This window comes from Empidonax traillii, unplaced genomic scaffold (genome assembly GCF_003031625.1).
Source record: "Empidonax traillii isolate 1590-97213 ecotype Southwest subspecies unplaced genomic scaffold, ASM303162v1 scaffold135:size1941959, whole genome shotgun sequence".
NCBI classification, from domain to species: Eukaryota; Metazoa; Chordata; class Aves; order Passeriformes; family Tyrannidae; genus Empidonax; species Empidonax traillii.
This window is the reverse complement of record NW_020955328.1, coordinates 1,129,267-1,148,091: the sequence shown is the minus strand read 5'-3', so window position 1 is coordinate 1,148,091 and position 18,825 is coordinate 1,129,267. Positions and strand designations below refer to the sequence as shown.

The 18,825-nt window shown below is 50.7% G+C and overlaps 1 protein-coding gene across 12 annotated transcripts in view; it reads right to left on the bottom strand.

Annotated features, from left to right (window-relative positions):
- MSI2 (musashi RNA binding protein 2) overlaps positions 1-18,825 on the bottom strand; it is a 219,493-nt gene that overhangs the window by 32,906 nt on the left and 167,762 nt on the right. For 11 of the 12 annotated variants that reach the window (XR_003571231.1, XR_003571233.1, XR_003571234.1 and 8 more), the window contains exons 9-10: positions 14,636-14,750; positions 8,045-8,119 (exon numbers count right to left, since the gene is read on the bottom strand). Coding sequence is in view for 8 of the 12 variants with exons in the window: in XM_027883871.1 (XP_027739672.1) it covers positions 8,045-8,119; positions 14,636-14,750 (190 nt within the window). In the remaining 4 variants the exon portion in view is untranslated. Of the gene's footprint in view, positions 1-3,295; positions 4,780-8,044; positions 8,120-14,635; positions 14,751-18,825 lie in introns of those variants that run through there. The other variant, XM_027883877.1, reaches the window with a different exon arrangement.

The window sequence follows — 18,825 nt, the reverse complement described above, 5'->3', positions numbered from 1 at the left end:
AAGGCATAAAAAGAATTTGTGTCTGGAGGCTGAAGCTAGAAAAATTCAACACAAAGAGGCAACGTAAAAGCCAAGGCAGTAAATCACAGGACAAGGGTACCAGAGGGTGGGAAACTCTTCCCCACCCACACGTGCTGAGCAGACACCCCCTCTCAGAGATGCTGCAGCTCACCCAGCACTGGCAGACAGGGACCTTCCCAGAGCCCCACTGGAGGAAATGCTACTGGGCATTCCATAAGCCACACTGTAAGAACAGTCAGAGGAGAGGATCAGGATGCTGAGCCCAGAAACCTTCAGGGCATCGCTGCAGCGACTGCGCGTTCACAGCCCCTGGGCAGGGCAGGACGTGGGAGCTCCTCAGTGGCCAGATGGAAATCCTACTACTAAAAGTGATGGGAAAAAAAAGGAGACTGACCTCTTCAAGTTCTTTGCAAGCCCAGCTCCAATTTTTAGCAGCTTCACAGTTACAAACTGTCTCCACTGAGGCGTAAGGCACAAAAGCAGCTGAGCCATCGTGCTCTGGCTCGCTCGGACACAGAGGATTCCTTACAGCAGGATGGGCATTACCAGATCATGTTCCTCTTTCTGCAGGGCTATCCATGTTCTCCTCCACACACGAGTGTTTGTGTTACGCCTCTTTACTCTTGTGAATAATTATTCTCATTACACCTCCGGTGGCTGCAGCTGTGGCCTCTCCGCAGCAGGAACCATCGCTCTGGATCTGCAGCACCACCCCAAAACACAGAGCCCTCCAGAGACACTGGCAGGTTTGGAGGTTTTTTTCCCTTTTCTCGACTCCCTGTCCCTCCAGGATAACTCATTTCCAGGGCAATGACCCTGAAGTTTTAAAGCCTCCAACTCCAGGCACGGATCAGTGAGCAGCTGAGAAAAGGACAATCAGCATTCAAGTTCGCTGTTCAGGATGTTCTTATTGCTCAGTTATTAAAGTTATCAGTAGAGAAAAACCTAACAAAGGACCTGGGCACTTCTGGTCCTCTGCCAGACACGGTGTTTGAGGAAACCTCGAGATGGGCCTCACTCACATCGAGGAGATGGAGCAGCAAAGGGAGACAGGCACCATTTTCACTGGCCACTCTCTGCTGCCATCAGCAGTGGCAGCTGGACCTTCAAATCACATCAACAGCGTTCTCTGGAAAACCTCACCTTAAATTCAGTGATCAGACTATTTTAAGGGGTGGGGAAAACAGGAGGTGGAAAAGGCATTTTACACAATTCTCTGTAACGTTAAAAAAATGCAGCTCTTCTGAGAAAAGAGGCAAAGGTGCTCCAGCTCTGCTCAGTCTAAGGGAACACCTTTTGAGACCATTTTTTCCTGCAACAAAACACAAGCTACTGTCATCTAAGCAGAACTTGAAGGAGAACCCTCTAGCTGGAGATTTATGGGCTTTGCTATATTACTTTCTCAGCTTGCTGTCTGCAGTTCCAGCTGCTCCTCCCTCCAGGGATGCACCTGCAATGGGAACGGCCCCTCCTCAGCAAAGTAACACCCAAAATCTCTAATTTTAAACCAGGTCCAGTCTACAGTCTTTGCTTTCAGTGATGGAGGCTGAAATGGAGAGGGGGGAAGAGGTAATTCAGGTGGTTCCAGCAGATTTCAAATGCACTTTGTAAACCACTGACGCCATGCAGATGCAGTGATGTGTTCAGGTGAAAACAAGGCATGCAGTGCAGGGCTGATCAGAGCAGATTTTAAGCAGCTAAGAACAGGTTAGACAAAGGAGTGAGAGACATCTCCAGCTCTGTTCCACATCTCTTAACTAACTGAACAGGTGATTTAAAATAGGTTTTACGTTTCCTGCTCCTGTTTTGCAGCTGCCACCAAGTTCCCCTTTCCCAAATGTTACATTTGACCATTCCAGTATCACGACCAGACAAACTCTGCTCCCGTTAGTAAATGTTATACAAGCCCTTCACTTGTTTAACAGTGCCTGAAGAGTGTTCTACAGAGCTGACCCCTATTAATACTGACTTCATCACTCCCTACGGGTACAGAAGCCATGTGTAGGCAGCACTTTTAAAATCACTTTCCATCACCAGAGCAGTTGGGTGTTTGAGCACAGGGGAATGTGGCTCAGGGTCGATGAAGCACCACACATCCCACCCTGGCTGTTTTACACCACTGCACCGTGCTACAGATGGAATTTTTGGGATGCTGGAGCTACACTCTCTCCCTCCCATCCCCACTGCACTCCCCTTAGAGGTTGTTAACCACAGGGGAAACCTGCAGCAGCAACAGAACTTGGATCTGCGTGCCCTAAACACCAGACACAGGAACCTCCTTCCTTCTTCTTCTCTCAGACACCACAACAAAGAAGCCTCAAGCATTTAAAAATAATTGTGCCTTTGTCTGTCATAATTCCCCTTGTCTTTGGCACCAGTTCCTTTTCCTTATCCCAAAAATAACTACTTTCTAGTTATTACCTACTAGGCAAGTGCCACAAATAACTTTCACACGAAATATCTCCCTATCCAGCACTGATGGGCAACAAGTGAACTGTTCGGGACTGGCATCAGGAAAGACACCAAATGAAGCTCTGCAGATTCACACAAAGTTGGTTTAGATGCTCTCATAAGAACAAAGCCCACCAGTCTAGACTTTGAACCATCCTGTGTGGCATTTCCACTGCCCCAGGCACTGCAGGAGTGTGACCCAAGGCTGGGCTCCTGGCCTCTGCAGCACCATTATTAATAAGCAAATGTATTTCCCTGAGCTCTGCAAAGTTTGTGAAAATATTTGTTTTTCCCACCTCTCCCCATACACAAAGGTTTTAATAAGCTTTAACAAACATACAAGCAAACAAACCCTTAATTAAAATAAATAATTTAAATTCCTGACCTGAAGGCTTCTACGAAACTTCAAGAACGCCCAAACATTCAGGTGATGATGAGAGAAAGTATAACTGGGATAAAGACAGTGCCAGAAAATCCCACCACAGCAGTGGAGCACCCGTGGGGAAGCTGCAATTTTAACACAGACCACTCCTCTCCCCCCAATTACAAGTGCATTGTTGTCTTTTTTTTTGGGGGGTGTAATTTTTGCTGTAAACACACCTCATATGTGACTGTTCCTCTGCAGGCTCTTCAAACACCGGGTCACACGCTCTGAGTGATGGTTGTTTTATTCTTTTATTCAACTGTCATTGGTACTGGTTATTTGGGGCGTCCAAACCCAAATATTAAAACTGCAAGCTAAGAGAGCAGCAACACAGCAGATCCTTTGTAAACAATTTATTATTATTTTCTACCTCAGTTACTTACAGGAAAAAAAGTCATAAAAAAGAAAAAAAAAAAGAAAAAAAAGAAAAGCACAGATGGACTATTTACAAAAAATGAGAAAATTCACAATAGCCAAAATGTTTGCAAATCATGCACACTAAGACAAGTTCACAAAAGCAAAGCAATTCATAGCAAAAAAACCCAAACAAAATAATAAGAAGCCATACAGATTAAAAAAAGCTATTGCCTGCAGAAAAGTCAAAAGAAAACTACCCAATTATTACATCAAGCATCTTTAATGAAATGAACAGCACAGCCGTGGATTGTAGAGCCTTTGACACTGACATTTTAAACAAGTGGATTAACAAACATTAAAATGCATTACAGTTCTACTGTAAGCATGCAACGTACTTCTCACAAACTTATCACATGGGCAGAAACACTTCAAGAGGAGCAGACTTTAAATACAATGTGTGTTTTCTACCCAAAAGTCCAGAATCCGGTCTTGTTAAAGCCAATGGCAGGAGCTTTGCAGCTCCCCTGCGATTTGGGTGGAGATGAAGAGGTGCAAGGTGCAGCTTAAGCAGGGAAAGCTTGGCCAGAATTTAGGAAACTCCCCCGTGATTTGCAAGCCAAGTCTGGAAGGAGAAGCAGGTGCAGGAGCGTGCGGGAGCAGCGCCGGCTGCGGGGCAGGGGCGGTCAGAGCTTGGGAGCCCAGAACCCCACAGTGGTTTGGGTTGGAAGGGACCTTAAAGCTCCCCTCGTTCCCAGGGCAGGGACACCTTCCACTAGAGCAGGCTGCTCAGAGCTCCACGGGCTCTGGGAGCGGGGCAGGGATCACTGGGGGGGCAGGAGCTGCCTCGGCCCCTCTCTTGGTGGCATCTCCCCGTGGCCTCTGTGTGATTGGGGCAGCTCTCCAAGAGCCCCCGTGCCAAGGGAATGGAATGAGGACACGGGTGGTCTGTGGCAGCCATCGGGTCGCTGATTGGAATAATTACACCCTGCGCTGCTCGTCATCCCAGGGACAGGAGACACCCGTCTTGCTCCACCCCGGATCCCATTTGTGCTACTGCTGGGTGTCCCCACGTTAAAAAGCGCCAGTCGCTCTCTTTGGGGCTGTTTGTGAGACCCAATCGACCCAATCGCCCTTCCCACTTCATTGATAAAACCATTTCTAGGAAGTTTGTGAGAAGTCATGCCTTCGGAACGCCCCCTGACCCCGTCCTTGTGAGTTACATTCCAAGTGGGCATTAAAAACTCATAACAAAGCAGAGGAAAAAAAAAAATTAAAAAAAATTAAAAGCAAACTCAAAGCAGTGAGGATATGGAGCCTTTAAAAAAATAAAAATAAAATAAAAAGTCCAGTCAATCAAACCAGCCAGTAAGAGCAGCAATTTTTCAGTGGACAGTGATATTAAACATGGACCACCCAGGCTTTCTCTGTCTCTCTCTCATTAGCACTGTAGTAAACCCCGATTAATTTGTTATGCATCTTTAAGAACTAGTTGATAAAAATTATGTCTTGTGAAATCGGCAAATAGTCTGCAAAGTGAAATAAGAACAGAAATTAATAGATTAAACTGAAAAGATAAGTCCCAGAAATAAAAAATAAAAAAAAAAAAATAAAAAAAGAGACACAGAAAGGGAGTGATTGCAATTAAAATAAAAGAGGCAATGTATTGCATGAGGAAGGGATGGAGGGAATAACGGGACTGGAGGGGACAGAGCAGTCGCCAAAGGGTTGCACGTGTCTTGTCCGTGGAGTCAGGGGCTGTGGGACAGCCTGTGAGGGGACCCTGCCCGCAGCCCCAGCAGCGCCGTGCCCACCACGGACATGGGAACGGGAATGCAAACAGGTGGGGCGTGGCATTTGTACCTCCTTTCACTTGGACAACAGCAAATACCATCAGCACAGTTCAACCAGATGGGAATTGCCCTTTTTTTGGTTTTAATGTACTGAAATAGTAAGTAGGGCAGTGTGAGCTGCGCTGGGACAGACCAAGAGCCCAGCGGGACAGTGCCTGTGCCAGCCCAGCTCTGCCCCAACACCCTCCGGGGTGACCCCAGCCCGGCCCCTGCCCAGCACACGAAGGGGCACCTGCAGGGAGAACACACTGCACTGTGTCAAACACACTGCCAGGCCTCCTCCCAGAGGAACCCCAGGAGTGGGACTGTACATTTACATGCACATTTACATCGACCACGTCTGGGTGTCGCGGAGCCAGGAGGCAGAGGAAGCTCTCAGACCAACAGCCCAGGATGCTCCTGCAGAAACAGCTGAGAATTTCTCTCTCCAAATCACAATATTAAGATTCTGGACCTGACAACTTACTAAAAAAAGCAGATTTTGGATTCCTCTCCATTGTTTTGCACGTGCCTGTCCCACACTCCAAGACACAGTCGTACCACGAGCCCCACAAGCACTTCTGCAAGTGCCAAAACGCATGAAGGGGAAGGGTCAGCACATCCCTGTCCTCAGCTCCTGCCCTGCTCCCAAATGGCTCCCTGACACCAGGCTCTCTGCCCCAAACACCTGCTCCAGCAAGTGGGACACCCCATCCTGCTGCCCAGCCCTGACCCCTCATGCTGTGCTCTGGCCAGGAGGCTCCCATGCCCTGTGCCGCTCTGCCAGGCCATGCTCCAAATCATCTGAGAACCCCCCAACAACTCTGATAAGGTTCTGACTGCTAAGGGAGAATGATCTGAGCGGGAGTGGAGCAGGGGCAGAGCTCTGGGGCAGGGAAAGCCAACAAGGTGAGACAGGACCCTGAGCATGTCCCAGCACTGCCCAGCTCCCGCAGGCTCCCCATGGCCCACAGCTGGGGCACCTTTTCAGTGCTGACAACCCACTTGGATCTTTTTCTCCAGGTTCCATCTCTGCAGGAGAATGAAAATAACCAGGCAGTAAATGGAAGGCCTGCTTTGGGAAAACAAGGCCCTTAACAAAAATATATCTAAGGAGGGCTCGAGTCGAAGGGTGCCTTTGCTGCCAGGCAGCAGACACGTTCGTTTTAGACGTTTATAATTAAATTCATCTAAGCTCCGATGATTTCCGTCATTAAACCTATCAAAGGAGTCTCTCATTCAGTGCCTTCATACGTATCAGTTGCCACAAGGAATCGTGAGGACCAGGAGGAGAAGTGTGAGACAAGACACAAGCGCCTGCTGAAGCCTCCTCCTCACATCCAGCTCCCAGCTGCAATCCTGCAGGACTGGACTCTCCCCCTGGCTCCAGTGGAGCAGCAGTGGGTTCTCCAGGGGGTCACCTGCCTTGTCCCCACTAGCACCGTGTCACCCATTGCTGCTGGCCCTCCCTGCCCAGCACTCACCCCAGCAGCTCCACTGACACCCTGGTTGTTTCGGGCCTGGCCCAGGAGGGTGCAGCACAGACGGGAAGAGATGGCTGAGCTTTTGGTAGGATTCAGACAATAAACCCTCACAGCGCTGCTACCCTTGGTGTTATCGGTCCTGCAAAAACCAGCTGCACAAAAGCCCCATCCCAAGGACACTGCTTGTCCTACAGATGATGACAATCCACATTCTTCCACAGCAGGGTCTCATCCTAACGACCCAGGGCCAAACACAAGGCTCTGTGTCTGCTCAGGTAGAGCCAAGCATCCATCCACATCCCCACCCATCCTAGAGGACCTTCCCGTGAGCATGCTGGTTTTCCTCCTGCCCTGCTGTTGCTCACTACAGGGGGTTCACTCGGTTTCCCCATCACCCCAAGCTCCCACCCCGTTGTTCTGAGCCCCAAGGAGCGGGGCAGGGGGTGGTGGGGCTGCAGCAGGTGAGCCCCTGTGATGAGGGTGCTCATGAATTTACAGCAGGGCCCGCGGGGGTCTCGCGGTGGCCAGGCAGGGCTTCAGCCACAAACACAGCAGTGCTGCTGGGCTGTTCCAGCTGCTGGGAAAACCCCAGGGTGGAAGGGATGGAGAATCCCTGTCCTGTGTGGTGTCAGTCCCACCGTGGATGTGCTGGGAAGGACAAGGGGCTTTGGATAGGCTTTGCTGGAGGCCCCACCCCTGGAAGCGTTCGAGGTCAGGCTGGACACGACTCCGAGCAACCTGATCTAGTGGAAGATGTCTCTGCTCACTGCAAGGGGGTTGGACTAGATGGCCTTCGAAGGGCCCTTCCACCCCAAACCCCTGTGTTGTGTGGTTCTCTGATTTATCTCCTCCTGACCCCGCTGTGCCGCGCAGCCACCCCGGCCCCGGCTACGCCAAGGACAGGGGGAACCAACCAGCGCCAAACTCCACCACCAACACGCCAAACTACTCCTGTGAAGGACCCCCGAGACCCCCCCCCAGAACACAGGAAGGCTGGACTTTTCACTCCGAAGCTGAATATTCACTTACCACAGGACAGCACGGGAAGGTGTGTGCGGGTCCCTGTGTGCGTGTGCGTGTCTGTGTGTAGCTCTACAATATATATGAAAGGAAAAACCCATCAAAGGGAGGGTAACAGCTCTTCGGTGATCTCTCTTGCTTTATGTTTTAATTTAAGAAGTTTGTTTTCAAATAACCAGTACCAATTTACACGTTAGCAAAAAATGTATTTAAAATATGTCTCTATAAATATCTATTTTAAAATAGTAAAAAAAAAATAAAATAAAAATTTGCTGTTGTGTGAGATGCTCCCTGCAGACTTGCCTGTCTCAGCTTCCAGCTACGGATTAAAAAAAAAACAAAAAAAAAAAACAAAAAAAGAAAACAAACAAACAAAAACTACCCAAAAGAAAAAAAAAGGGAAAAAAAAAGAAGGAAAGAGGGGAAATAAAGCAAATCTGCAAATGAAATGTACATACCTGGGAACTGATAACTGTAACTTGGGGCAAATCCAGGATATCCTCGGCCATACGTCGCCACAAAATTTGGGTAACCTACACCACAGAAACGTAAAAGAAAAGAGAAAGGGAGAGAGAGATTTTGAGGATTAATGAAGAGGGTATTTTTTAAATACAATACACAATGACAGGAAGGATGGGTGAGACTTGATTTTACAAAAGGTATTAAAAAATCAGATTTATTCTGCTCATGCCAAACTGCAGAGAGGTTTCATCATTACCCTGAATAGAAACATCTAGAGCTGGCCCAGCTCCGAGCAGGAGCCCTGTCACTCCGGTAATTAACATGCACTTTGGTGTCTGGAGCCCAAGGACTGTGCATACTTGTTAGCTGGAAGAGTAAATGCCAAATGCTAAGGCTAAACACATAACACGGGTTTGCTCTGACATTTGGAGAGCTTACAATGAATGTACTTTGCTTCAGAGCTATTGACAGTTGGAGATTAAGGTAGTAGTAATTCTTTATCCTGGGAGTGTGAAGGACAACAGTTAACACATCAAAGAGTTTCTGCAGCAGCAGAAAGGAGCCAGGGAGTCAAAGAGCTTTTAATTTTTCAGGAAAGTAAAAGGAAGCTGCGCGAGGCTCTTCCCAGAGCCGTTTCTGAGGTAGAGCAGCTACGCCGCTGACCCCCGGCAGCTCCAGAAGGGTTATTAGGAGAAAAAAACCACCTGAGATCATTCTGCTCATAAAGACACCTCAGTTAAGGCACAGAGTGGTAACTCTGCCCACTGGAATGAGCAGCTGGAATGTGAGGCAGAGCTCAGGGAGGGTGTTGATGGACACTGGTGCCACCACTCAGCTGCCAGCCCTGCGGTGCTTGGCCAAGGGTCTGCCCTCTTTATGTGGTGCTGGGACCACAGGCAGTGACAGCCAGGCCAGGGGAAGGGGCTTCACTCTCCTGCTTGTGTACATGCTGGAGGTCCCAGCAGTCCCTGACTGTGTCCTGGTGGCAGCAGCCCTGGGGTCACACACTGGGACTCTGGTTTTAACCTCCCCACCCTCACACAGAACAGCTGTTCTCTGTGGTCCCACCGCATCTGTCTGCTCTGACCAGCACAGCCCATGGCCCGAGGTGTCCTGCACACTCAGGAGGTTTCCTAGAATTCTCACCTCCCACTGATCCTCAACCTTTCCTCCCTCAGTTTTCTTGAAAACAGGCACCGCTCTTTGCAATTCCAGCACACTTAATGCAACATCCCTGCCGATCCTCAGCGCCAGCCCAGACCTCTCCAGATCAAGAAACCATCAGGGAAAGTTTGCTCCCACTATCTAAAGTCAGTGGGAATCTTGGCAGCAGCTGGGCTGGAGGCTGAGAACCTGTTCAGCAGCCGAATGGCTCTTCTGGGGGGCTCCTACCTCTGCTTTTATTTATCCTTTAATACTCTCATCCATCACACGACTATTTTCCTGCTGCAGTAAGCCCCTCCATTTCCAATCACATTCACATATACATATAATGTACTATTAATCATAATCTAAACCTGGAAGATAAAAATGCTTGGATGAATTCTGATGATGGGATTAAGCAGTGCCAAGCCAAGGCAGCCCTGTGATGCCCGGACAGCACATGGTGCTCTCAGCGATGTGTACACACCGCTTAGCCCCTGACTATTTATTTCACAGCTCAACAGCTGCATTCCCTTAGAAACTAATCACCTCTGTCATTAAATCAGATCTTTCAGAGTTAAGCTTTACAAACCTCTTTTCCTTTCTATTTTTTTTTTTAAACAACCCTATTGATAAATGGATTGTTTGTTAAGTAAGTAGCGCCATTAACAGCACCGCTGAAAAATCGCTCTGCGGCGTCCGACCGCAGCCCCTCTCCTTGCCAAGGGAAAGAATGAAGTTCTATTTTGATTCACACAATACTGAAGCAGATTTGTCAGCCCCGTGACTGTTGGGGTTCAGGGGACTGATGTGCTGGGCAGCACCTGAGGTCTGCAGGTCGGTGCCTGTGGCCCTGGCTGGATTGGCACGGTGGTGGATGGCAACTGCCCACAATGGTTTCGGATGCCACCTCATCTGCTGCCCGCCCTGGGATGGTCCTGCCTCCACCCCAGGGCAGTCCTGCCGCAGCCCCACTCTCCCTGGCCCCACATGGCTGTGCCCGATGGCTGCGGCACCAGCCGAGCTGCCCGGGGGCTCTGCCGGCACCGCCAGCGCTCAACGCTCTCTAAGTCAGGCAGATGAAATCATAAATTTATAATACAACATTACTTCAATTTTCCTCTTCATTTACTGCTGCAGTGCCCGGCTCTGCTCTAACGACTCGAAGCCTGATCCACACAGAAATTGCCTGGCTGAATATCAATAGCGCGTTAACGCCGCGCCCACGTGGATGCTTCACCAAGCCAAATCATGGCCATGCTGACCTACCCAACATTCCCATCAGGTGCCATCCTCATCCCTCACTGGGCATTGAGCAGTTGATTTGCTCTGGTAGTCCTGGGGAATGATCAATCCCTCTAACTATCCCTCGCTGGCAAACCAAAACTCCAAGTTTTGTCGGGATCCCCTCCTCCGAAGCAAGACCCTCCTGCCCTTGGAAGCAGAACTCAAATCAGCAACCAAACCACTTTCACACCTCCACCTCCACCTGGCTCCTGCCCAGGCTATGGAAATGTCTTTTCATTTCAAAATTTGGTGGTCTGAGAGGTACAAAGCTCATGCTCCATATGTGGGAACACCGAGCACATCAAGGAATCAAATGCTCTAATAAATGCAAGAAAATTATTGTCTCCAAATGCTGCTCTGAGGAACCCCAAATCGTTTGCAAGGGAAGGCAGGGTCTCCCCACCAAAGCACAGTCCCACACCGCAACAGCAATCCTGAGGGTCTTCCCAAAAGAAACGTGCTGTGACCTTGATAGAGGTACCTGTGGCATGGAGGAATGAAAGCCAAAAATAATCTCCTATAGACACACGGGCAGTCACGTCCTGGGAAGCAGCTAGAGGGGAGAAACACATCCGCTGGAGAAGCTTGTCCCTTGGCCCTGGGCTGACCTGTCTCCTCTCGCAGGACTCAGGAGTGATGTGACTGATGGCAGCTGTGCCCATCGGCGGCGGGTGCTGCTGCCAGAGCCCGCGGTGCTGGAGCACCGTGCCAGCCTCCAGGGCAGCCTGCGCTAACCGAGGGCTCCCCATCAGAACCTGCCTCAGAGGCAGCTGCTACTCCACTGAACAGCGTCTGATGGAAAAAGGAATGACTTTCTTTGAAGGGCACAAGCTTCTTTTATGCATGAGCTCAGCCTACCTAGACTGAGCGTGTGCAGGAACACACAGCCCTGGTAGAGACCTTCCCAAACCGGGGATCCTACCGGGCATCGCTCCGGCACTCCAGGGGGGTAAGCTTTGGGAGACGAGTGCTCCCATCTCTGGAGGGATTTGCAAGTTAAAGGAGCCCAACTTTAACATTAAACACCAGTAAGATGCCCACTGCCAGGAGAAATGAGTGTGGTGGGGCCTCAGCTCAGGGTCACATCCAGATCTGGCTGTCACCACCGGGACCACTGCCATGGTGGCTGCCACATCCCAGAGAGCAGCTTCAGATGGGAGGGCAGACAGAGACCACTTCCTCTTCATGTTGCTTTCTTCTCTTCTCTCTTCTTTTCAAGTTTGCAGGCACAGACCCAAACAGAGGGCAAAAAGCTGTGGGGCAACATGTGACACCATCATGTCCTTGGGTGACAGGGCTCCTGGACTGCACGCCAGGGCCAGCTGACAGCGGTGAGGGTCCAGGCACAGGGTGAACTTCTTGGTCACCAAACTGCTCCCACTCAGCCACAGACGTGTGCAGGGAGGGACACGGGACCTGTTCACGAGCATCCCCAGGGCTGGGGAGCAGCTCTTCCTGACAGGGAAGCCGGGCTGACAGAGGGAGGGAGATTGGTGGAACCAAAACTGCCCCGACCGCTCCTCGTGCAGAGAGGCTCATTAACGCCCCTGCTCTCCCCCAGACCGTGCGTGTCCCACGAGCAGCCCGAGCCCCAGACAGCCCAGAAGTGTTCCTGGCAGACGGCTCAGCCTGCCCGCGCTCTCCGAGTCAAAAAATCCTTTCAGAAGAACACTTTAATTTTGCTCCAATCAACCAAATCATCACAGAAGCGGCTGCCTGCGCACCTTTAGACCCCGGCTGCTGCAGGCTCCTTGGGGAGGCTGTGATTAATGAAAAAGACCAACTTCCTTAATAGCTTTGGAGGGAGTCGCTCCCTGCTCCTTCCTTTGGGTTGTCTCGTGCGTTCGTTCCTCTGATTCCCTCCTCTGCCCGTGAATAGCAGCTGGAGAAGGTGACCTTGAACAAGGGCTTCTGCAAACAGGTACAAAAGTCCTTCCCGAGCAGCCCCACTTGCTCTGGTTCGGGCCAGCTGGGCACGGAACAGGAGGAATGGGATAGGGCTGACCCGGCCTCCTGAGACCCCGCAGAACACTCTGCTGTGGCAGACACTGCCTCTGGCGTGATGGGATTCTGTGCCTTGTCGTCTGATGGGTTAATTACACCCCTCTCCTCATGGGGACGGGCCTGGCAGCCTTTGAAATGGGGGGTTCTGATGGCCATCCAGGCAGCTCTGCTCTCCCACGCTGCAATCTCCTTGTTTAGCACTTAATTATTTAACACGGTGCCACCGCAGCAAGCAGGAATTGGGAAGATGAAACACCATCTAGAGTGGATAATGAAGCACCTGGCTTTCACCACGGATCAATCATCAGTGCTGAGCAAGTCACCCCAACTGGAAATGCAGGGAGAGCGCGGTGTGAGCCCTGCTGGAGCAGGGCCGGGTGGGTTGGCCCAGACCCACCACTGCAGCAGGGCACAGATGGGGCACCTGTTGGCAGGCCCCATCTCTTCCTCTGTGCACATCCACCTGCTGAGGCCTTCTTCCCTTACTTCTCACGCCTTGAAACAGCCACTTCCCAGAGGGGCAGCTCCGGTGGGAACGACTGCTGCTTCACCTGAGCGCTGAATTTTCCCTTCAGGACACTGAGGCGAATCTGGCTCCATTCACCCCCTGCCCGGCCACAAGGAGAAGGGCTGAGGCCACGTGGTGGGCACAAGAGGGATGATGATGCTGTGGATCTTCCTGGCTTGCCAGGGTGGCGTGGACTCTCTCCTCCTGCAGCTGGGGGGACTGGCCAGCACGACGGCCCCACCACCTCCACCAGCCCGACCTCGGGCACCGCCGGCGGGGAAGCAAAAGCAGAAATCAAGTACATTTGCTCGAGCACACTGAGAACACACAGGTAACGAAATCATGGACTGACTAGAGCAAGATAAATATTTTAAGCAGAAAATGTAATTTCCAAACACTATGGGGCAGGGTGGCGGTGGAGCGTGGGGACAGCAAAACAGATGATCAGCTGAAATAACCCAATTACACGTCCCAGAAATGGATCGCTCCAGCCACACGAACAGAAGTACTATTAATTCAGAGATAAAGCAAACATGGCAGGGAGTTTTTCCTATCAAATCAAGCGGTGCTTGGAGTCAGACACCTCAGCACAACAGCCTGATCCTCACAGGAACCAAGTCCTCTGAGCTGATGCCCACCCCAGGGGCTTTGGGGTCCTCCAGCATCTCAGGCAGCCCCCGGACCTGCTCGGCAGAGCTCAGGGCAACCCAGCTTCCAAGGGCTTTTGTGCTCAGTTTGTGGGATCATCTAAACACAGGACAGGAAACTCAAAGCACCCCAGAGAGGCTACACACCAGGGACATGAGCCTGGGAAAGGCTCTTTGCTGCCAGGGGACACCTCCAGATGCCCCCTTATTCCCACAAGTTTCACGGACACAGCACGTGACAACCGAGGGGAAGGCCAGGGATACAAAGCAGAAAGTTGAAAATATGTGGGGTTTTACAAAAGAACATTGGCAATGGATTTGCAGCATTTTGGCTGAGGAGAGAGAGTATCCAGAGGTTGTCACATTATATACAAAGAACAACTATCTAGGCAGAAACAAATGAGAACCAATTATAACTAAATAGACCTCGCGCACAAATAGAATTTTGCCATTAAATATCGTTTATCCCATTTAATTAGTATTTTCTGGACACAATACTCAGGACTAAAATACCATTCCATCTCCTTGAAACTTGTAATTATTGTTGCGACCTGTCCTGTTATGCATCTCCCCGCTTCCTCCATCCATGTCACTTAAGAACCAGCAAGATTTTCAATTATCTATGCTGAACTGTCAAAGCTACCTTTAAAAGAAGGGGAATAATGTGTGACTCAATTCCTCTAAAAAAGGGGAGAGATCATTTTTAGTCAGAATGAACACACTGCATCTTTCATCATTCTATTTTTGCGAGTAAGAGTAAAACAGGCTATTTAAAACATCCATTTAAATGCAAATTTTTTTATATTCCAGGCGGGGGGGAGTTAATCATTTACCACAGACAGGATTATTTCCTCCACTCCACCCCTGCTAAAGTTTCAGCCTCGCACCCACACAGGTGCAGGGGATTTGCTCACCCCTACAGTTTAAGGGTTTGGAAATCAGGGAGACAACAGGGGAGCCGCCGGCCCCGGGAGCTGCGCGGTGGCTCCGGCACTTACCCAACATTCCCATCCCTAGCATAAAAGCGTCCATGGTATACGGTAATCCACGTGCCCTTCCTCTCGTCCCTGGTGGAAACATCACTTCTTTAGGTTGTGCTTTCTTACATTCTACCTATTGAGCAGAAACATGTACAAATGAGATGCAAATGAATTCCATGTAAATGTCAAACGCAGAACTGATCTACTTAAGGGGGGAGGTTTATTTTTAGCGTCTGCCTCCCCACACCTCCTCCCCCTCAAAGGTGAACTTCCAGAATAGCATAACCAGATTTAAAAGAGCAAACGTGTATGTCTCTTTAACCACCCACTGCACCCCCCACCCCCCTCCAAAGATGACAGAAATGCTGATTTAAGAAGTTCCGTGTTCCTGAAAGGGAAACCGGCACTCGTGGGACGGGATGAATGGAGGGAGGGCTCCAGCACAGCTCCCTTGCAATCGATGACAGAAAACGACTCCCAGTGATCATTACAAAAAGCTCCTTTTAAAATAGGAATAAAGAATCAATATTTCTGCCCAGCAGAAAATTTCTGTAAACCCTATTAATAAAGGATCTGCATTCTTCCAGTTACTCCCGCTGCCTTTGGAAGTTTCTTAATGCCTCTGGAAGCACAGAGCGATCCCTGTGTGAGATGCTGATCCAGTTCCACGGGCAGCAGGACATGTAGGATATCCAGCACCCCGAGACACCCCCTTTCTGGCCAGGAAAAGGGAGAAATAAAGCAACTTTCCACAATGCCAGCTCACCCCTCCAGCTGACTGCCTCCCTGGTCCCCTTAGCACTGGTGCTACAGTCGCACCAGTCAGCTGGTTTGGAGCTAACTGGAGTTAGCTGAACCCATTGCTGTGGCTCCACACCTCAGTCCGTGCTCCCAGCAACAGGATGATGTGCAGCCACACAGCCCAGAGCTGCCTGGGTGGGGGGACACCCCACCTGCACGGTTTGCACGATGAGCATCGCTTGTCTGAGAGCTGAATCCACAGGTTTGAGTTTTGTGCCTCTAATTTTGCTTTTCAACCAGTCCCTCGACGCTCTTTGCTTGCTTACACTCCCCCAGCCCTTGCCTGGCCATTCCAGAGTGGAAGCAGGGCTCCCAGCAGACATGCTGGCACAGCCACCGTGCAGGGGCTGGGAAGGGGCTATTTGTTGTGGAGGGTTGGTTCCAGCTCTCCCAATCCCTCCACCCCTGGCACAAGGTGTCCCACATGAGCTGCTCCAGGCAAACCCAGGATGTGGGATAACATGGATCACTATCCTGGTGCTCAAGGAACTGGAACCTACTGAAAATTGCATAAACCTGGGATTGTCCCTGATGGGGTTGCCTTAGAACAGGCGGGTGGTTTTCCTGAGATGATGAACACACGGTCCCTGACTGGGCTGTTGGGCACCAGGATAGTGAGCTGTGTTATCCCACACCCCTGTCCATGGCAGGGGGTGGAACAAGATAAACTTTAAGGTCCTTTCTGACTCAAAGCATTCTGTGATTCTATGAATCACCCCAGAACCCAGGGACACGGCGAGCTCAGAATCCTGAGCACCAGCACCAGCCTCCCACCGCCCCCACACCAGCACTGCAACCTCCTCCCCAGCTCTCCTCTGCTGATTTTGAAACAGGGGATCACTGCACAGGAGTCTGCCAATCTGACTCCCCCACTCAGATGACGGGGGGAGCCCCACAAGTGCCGCTACATTTCACAGCCACATCTTTGGGGACGGCCACCGCTCCCACCGTCACGGCAGCACCGCTTACACCTCGCAGCCAACAGCACTGCACAGCCAGGATGACAAAACCCATCCAGGCTGGATGGATGGACAATTAACAGGAAAATGAAGTTGGGATTAGCGCTGTTAGAAACAATAACCCAGTAATTAGCTTTTGCAACCACAACCCAGCCCACCGCTGCTCTCTGCAAGCCTGGCATCGCTCCTGATTCCACAGCACACGAGGATGCAAAGGCGATGGCAGTGAGCTGCAGAGGAGTTTTAACCAGGATTTAAAGGGGAACAAAAAGTCACCAGTAGGAAGGAAAAATAATTTCTAAGCGTCTGTAAACAAGCACACCCCACATGGAGGGCGAGAATATTCTGTTAGCCAGCAGAGACTCTCTCCCCACGGGAGGGATGACATGTGGGACACGGGACCGGGAGCCTGGCCCTGCTCTGCTGTCCTGGGAGAAGGGACTGCCTGACTCCAGCCCAGGCAGCTCACCCTGGGGAGACTGTTGCACTCCACAGGCAGCAGTGCCAGACCGTGAGGTGCTCTGGGAAGCTGCCCACACACCAGCCCATCAGCAAACCGGGACGATACCAGAAGAGGAGGTGAAGCAAAATGTGAGTGGATCCGTAGGGGGCTTTGATGGTGCCTCGTCACCAACAGCAAAAGCAGAAAAAAAGGGAGCTTGCTGCTCTTCTGCCAGAATCCAGCTCTGTCCTTCATGGGGAAGGGATAGAGATGGCCATAATCACCCTAAAGCCACAGTTACTGCAAGGGGAAACCCTGGAGGCAGCAGGGATCGTGTGCCAGGATGTGTAATGGGGCTTCTCCAAGAGGGAATGGATGCAGATTTATGAGTCAGGGCTCAGCTCCTTATCAAATCACCCCCGAGAGCTGCCCGATGAGAGTCTTTGGATATAAATCTGGACCTCACTCAAACTTTCAGTTCAGTGTTTCTGGGCATCTTAATAATTTCCAGATTTTTTTCCACCTTCCTGTACAAGGATGTGCTGCACTTTCAGCAGCCCAACAAAGAAAGGTTTAACTCTTAGGCTAAAAAAAAAAAAAAACACGAAAAAAGGCAGGGAAACTAAAATTCACTATTTTTGTTTAGTCTAGTTTGGAGAATTAGCCTTACACTGGGGTACTCCTGGGTCAAGCAGAACAGTCGCAGCCACGGGAACCCAGGAGGGCTGAGCCGGGGAGTGAAAAGCCTCTTATACCCGGCCAACAAAACAGGCTGTCAGCTCTCAGCCCAGGATGTCTCACAAACCCTGGCTAACAGCTTTCCAGGGAAACCAGGGCTATTTTCAGGAAAGCAGAATGCACAATATCCACAATGTACAAGCCCCCATTGAACCACCCACAGACAAGGCGACTTTGTCGTGCCAGAGACGTGTGATTTGCAGTTTGTTGGGGTTTGCTCACCTTGGGGACACCATGTCACTCACACCATGGCAAGCTGCACCAGGCAGCAGCAGAGAGGCTGTAAGCTTATTTTAGAAAATGCCTTAGATCGTGGGTCTGTTGATGATTTAGATCACTGATCAAAGGCAGGGCTTGGAACCAGCTGAACTGGAACAGGCACAGGCACGGGTTGCCCAGAGAAGCTGTGGCTGCCCCATCCCTGAAGTGTCCCAGGCCAGGTTGGACGGGGCTTGGAGCAACCTGGGGTAGTGGAAGGTGTCCCTGCCCAGGGCAGGGGGTGGCACTGGATGGGCTTTAAGGTCCCTTCCAGCCCAAACCAGTCTGTGACTGACACACCTGAAATGGCACCACACAGCTCGGGGAGAACCTGAAGAGCACCAATGCACTAAAAAAACCCCACAACAAAAGAAACTCAAACCCCACAAAATACCACCCTGAGAGAGAGGAAGAGCCACAGGTGCTGGGCAGTGTCAGAGCCTGTTCTAGAACAGCCCAACATTTCTGTCAGCTGCTCCAGAGCTTGACGTGAGATCCTGACTGCAGGCTTGGCTCATGGCCCCTCTCAGCAGTGTGTGTCCCACTGTACCCTGACTCCATCACAGCGGGATCCAGGGGAAAAGAAATTACTCCATCACATTTCTTTTCCAGCCACTTCTGCACCTTGTTAGAAAACCAGGTGTCTTTGCAAAGCTGCCTGCTCCTGCCAAAGGAACAATAATCCAGGGACAGCTTGTTTGGGTTTATTGTCCCCCCGCAACGCTTGGAGCATCTTTGGCCTCCCACGTAAATTCCGAGTTCCATTTATTAAATACCTCCCTGGCATTTTCCTTTCACTTCCCCACTGCTCGTTTAATATTACAGTTGACATTCTAAGCTTTACGGATGGCAACAGAAGTAGAATGGATGAGCTAAAAATAGCCTGCCAGGGAGACAGGAGCTGGAAATAGGCTGGGGAGCAGCCACCCCCTGCCCTTTGCTTGCCCCTGCATTTTGGGAAATGACAGAGGTCAGCACACGAGGAAGAGCAAGCTCAGGGCGAGTCGGTG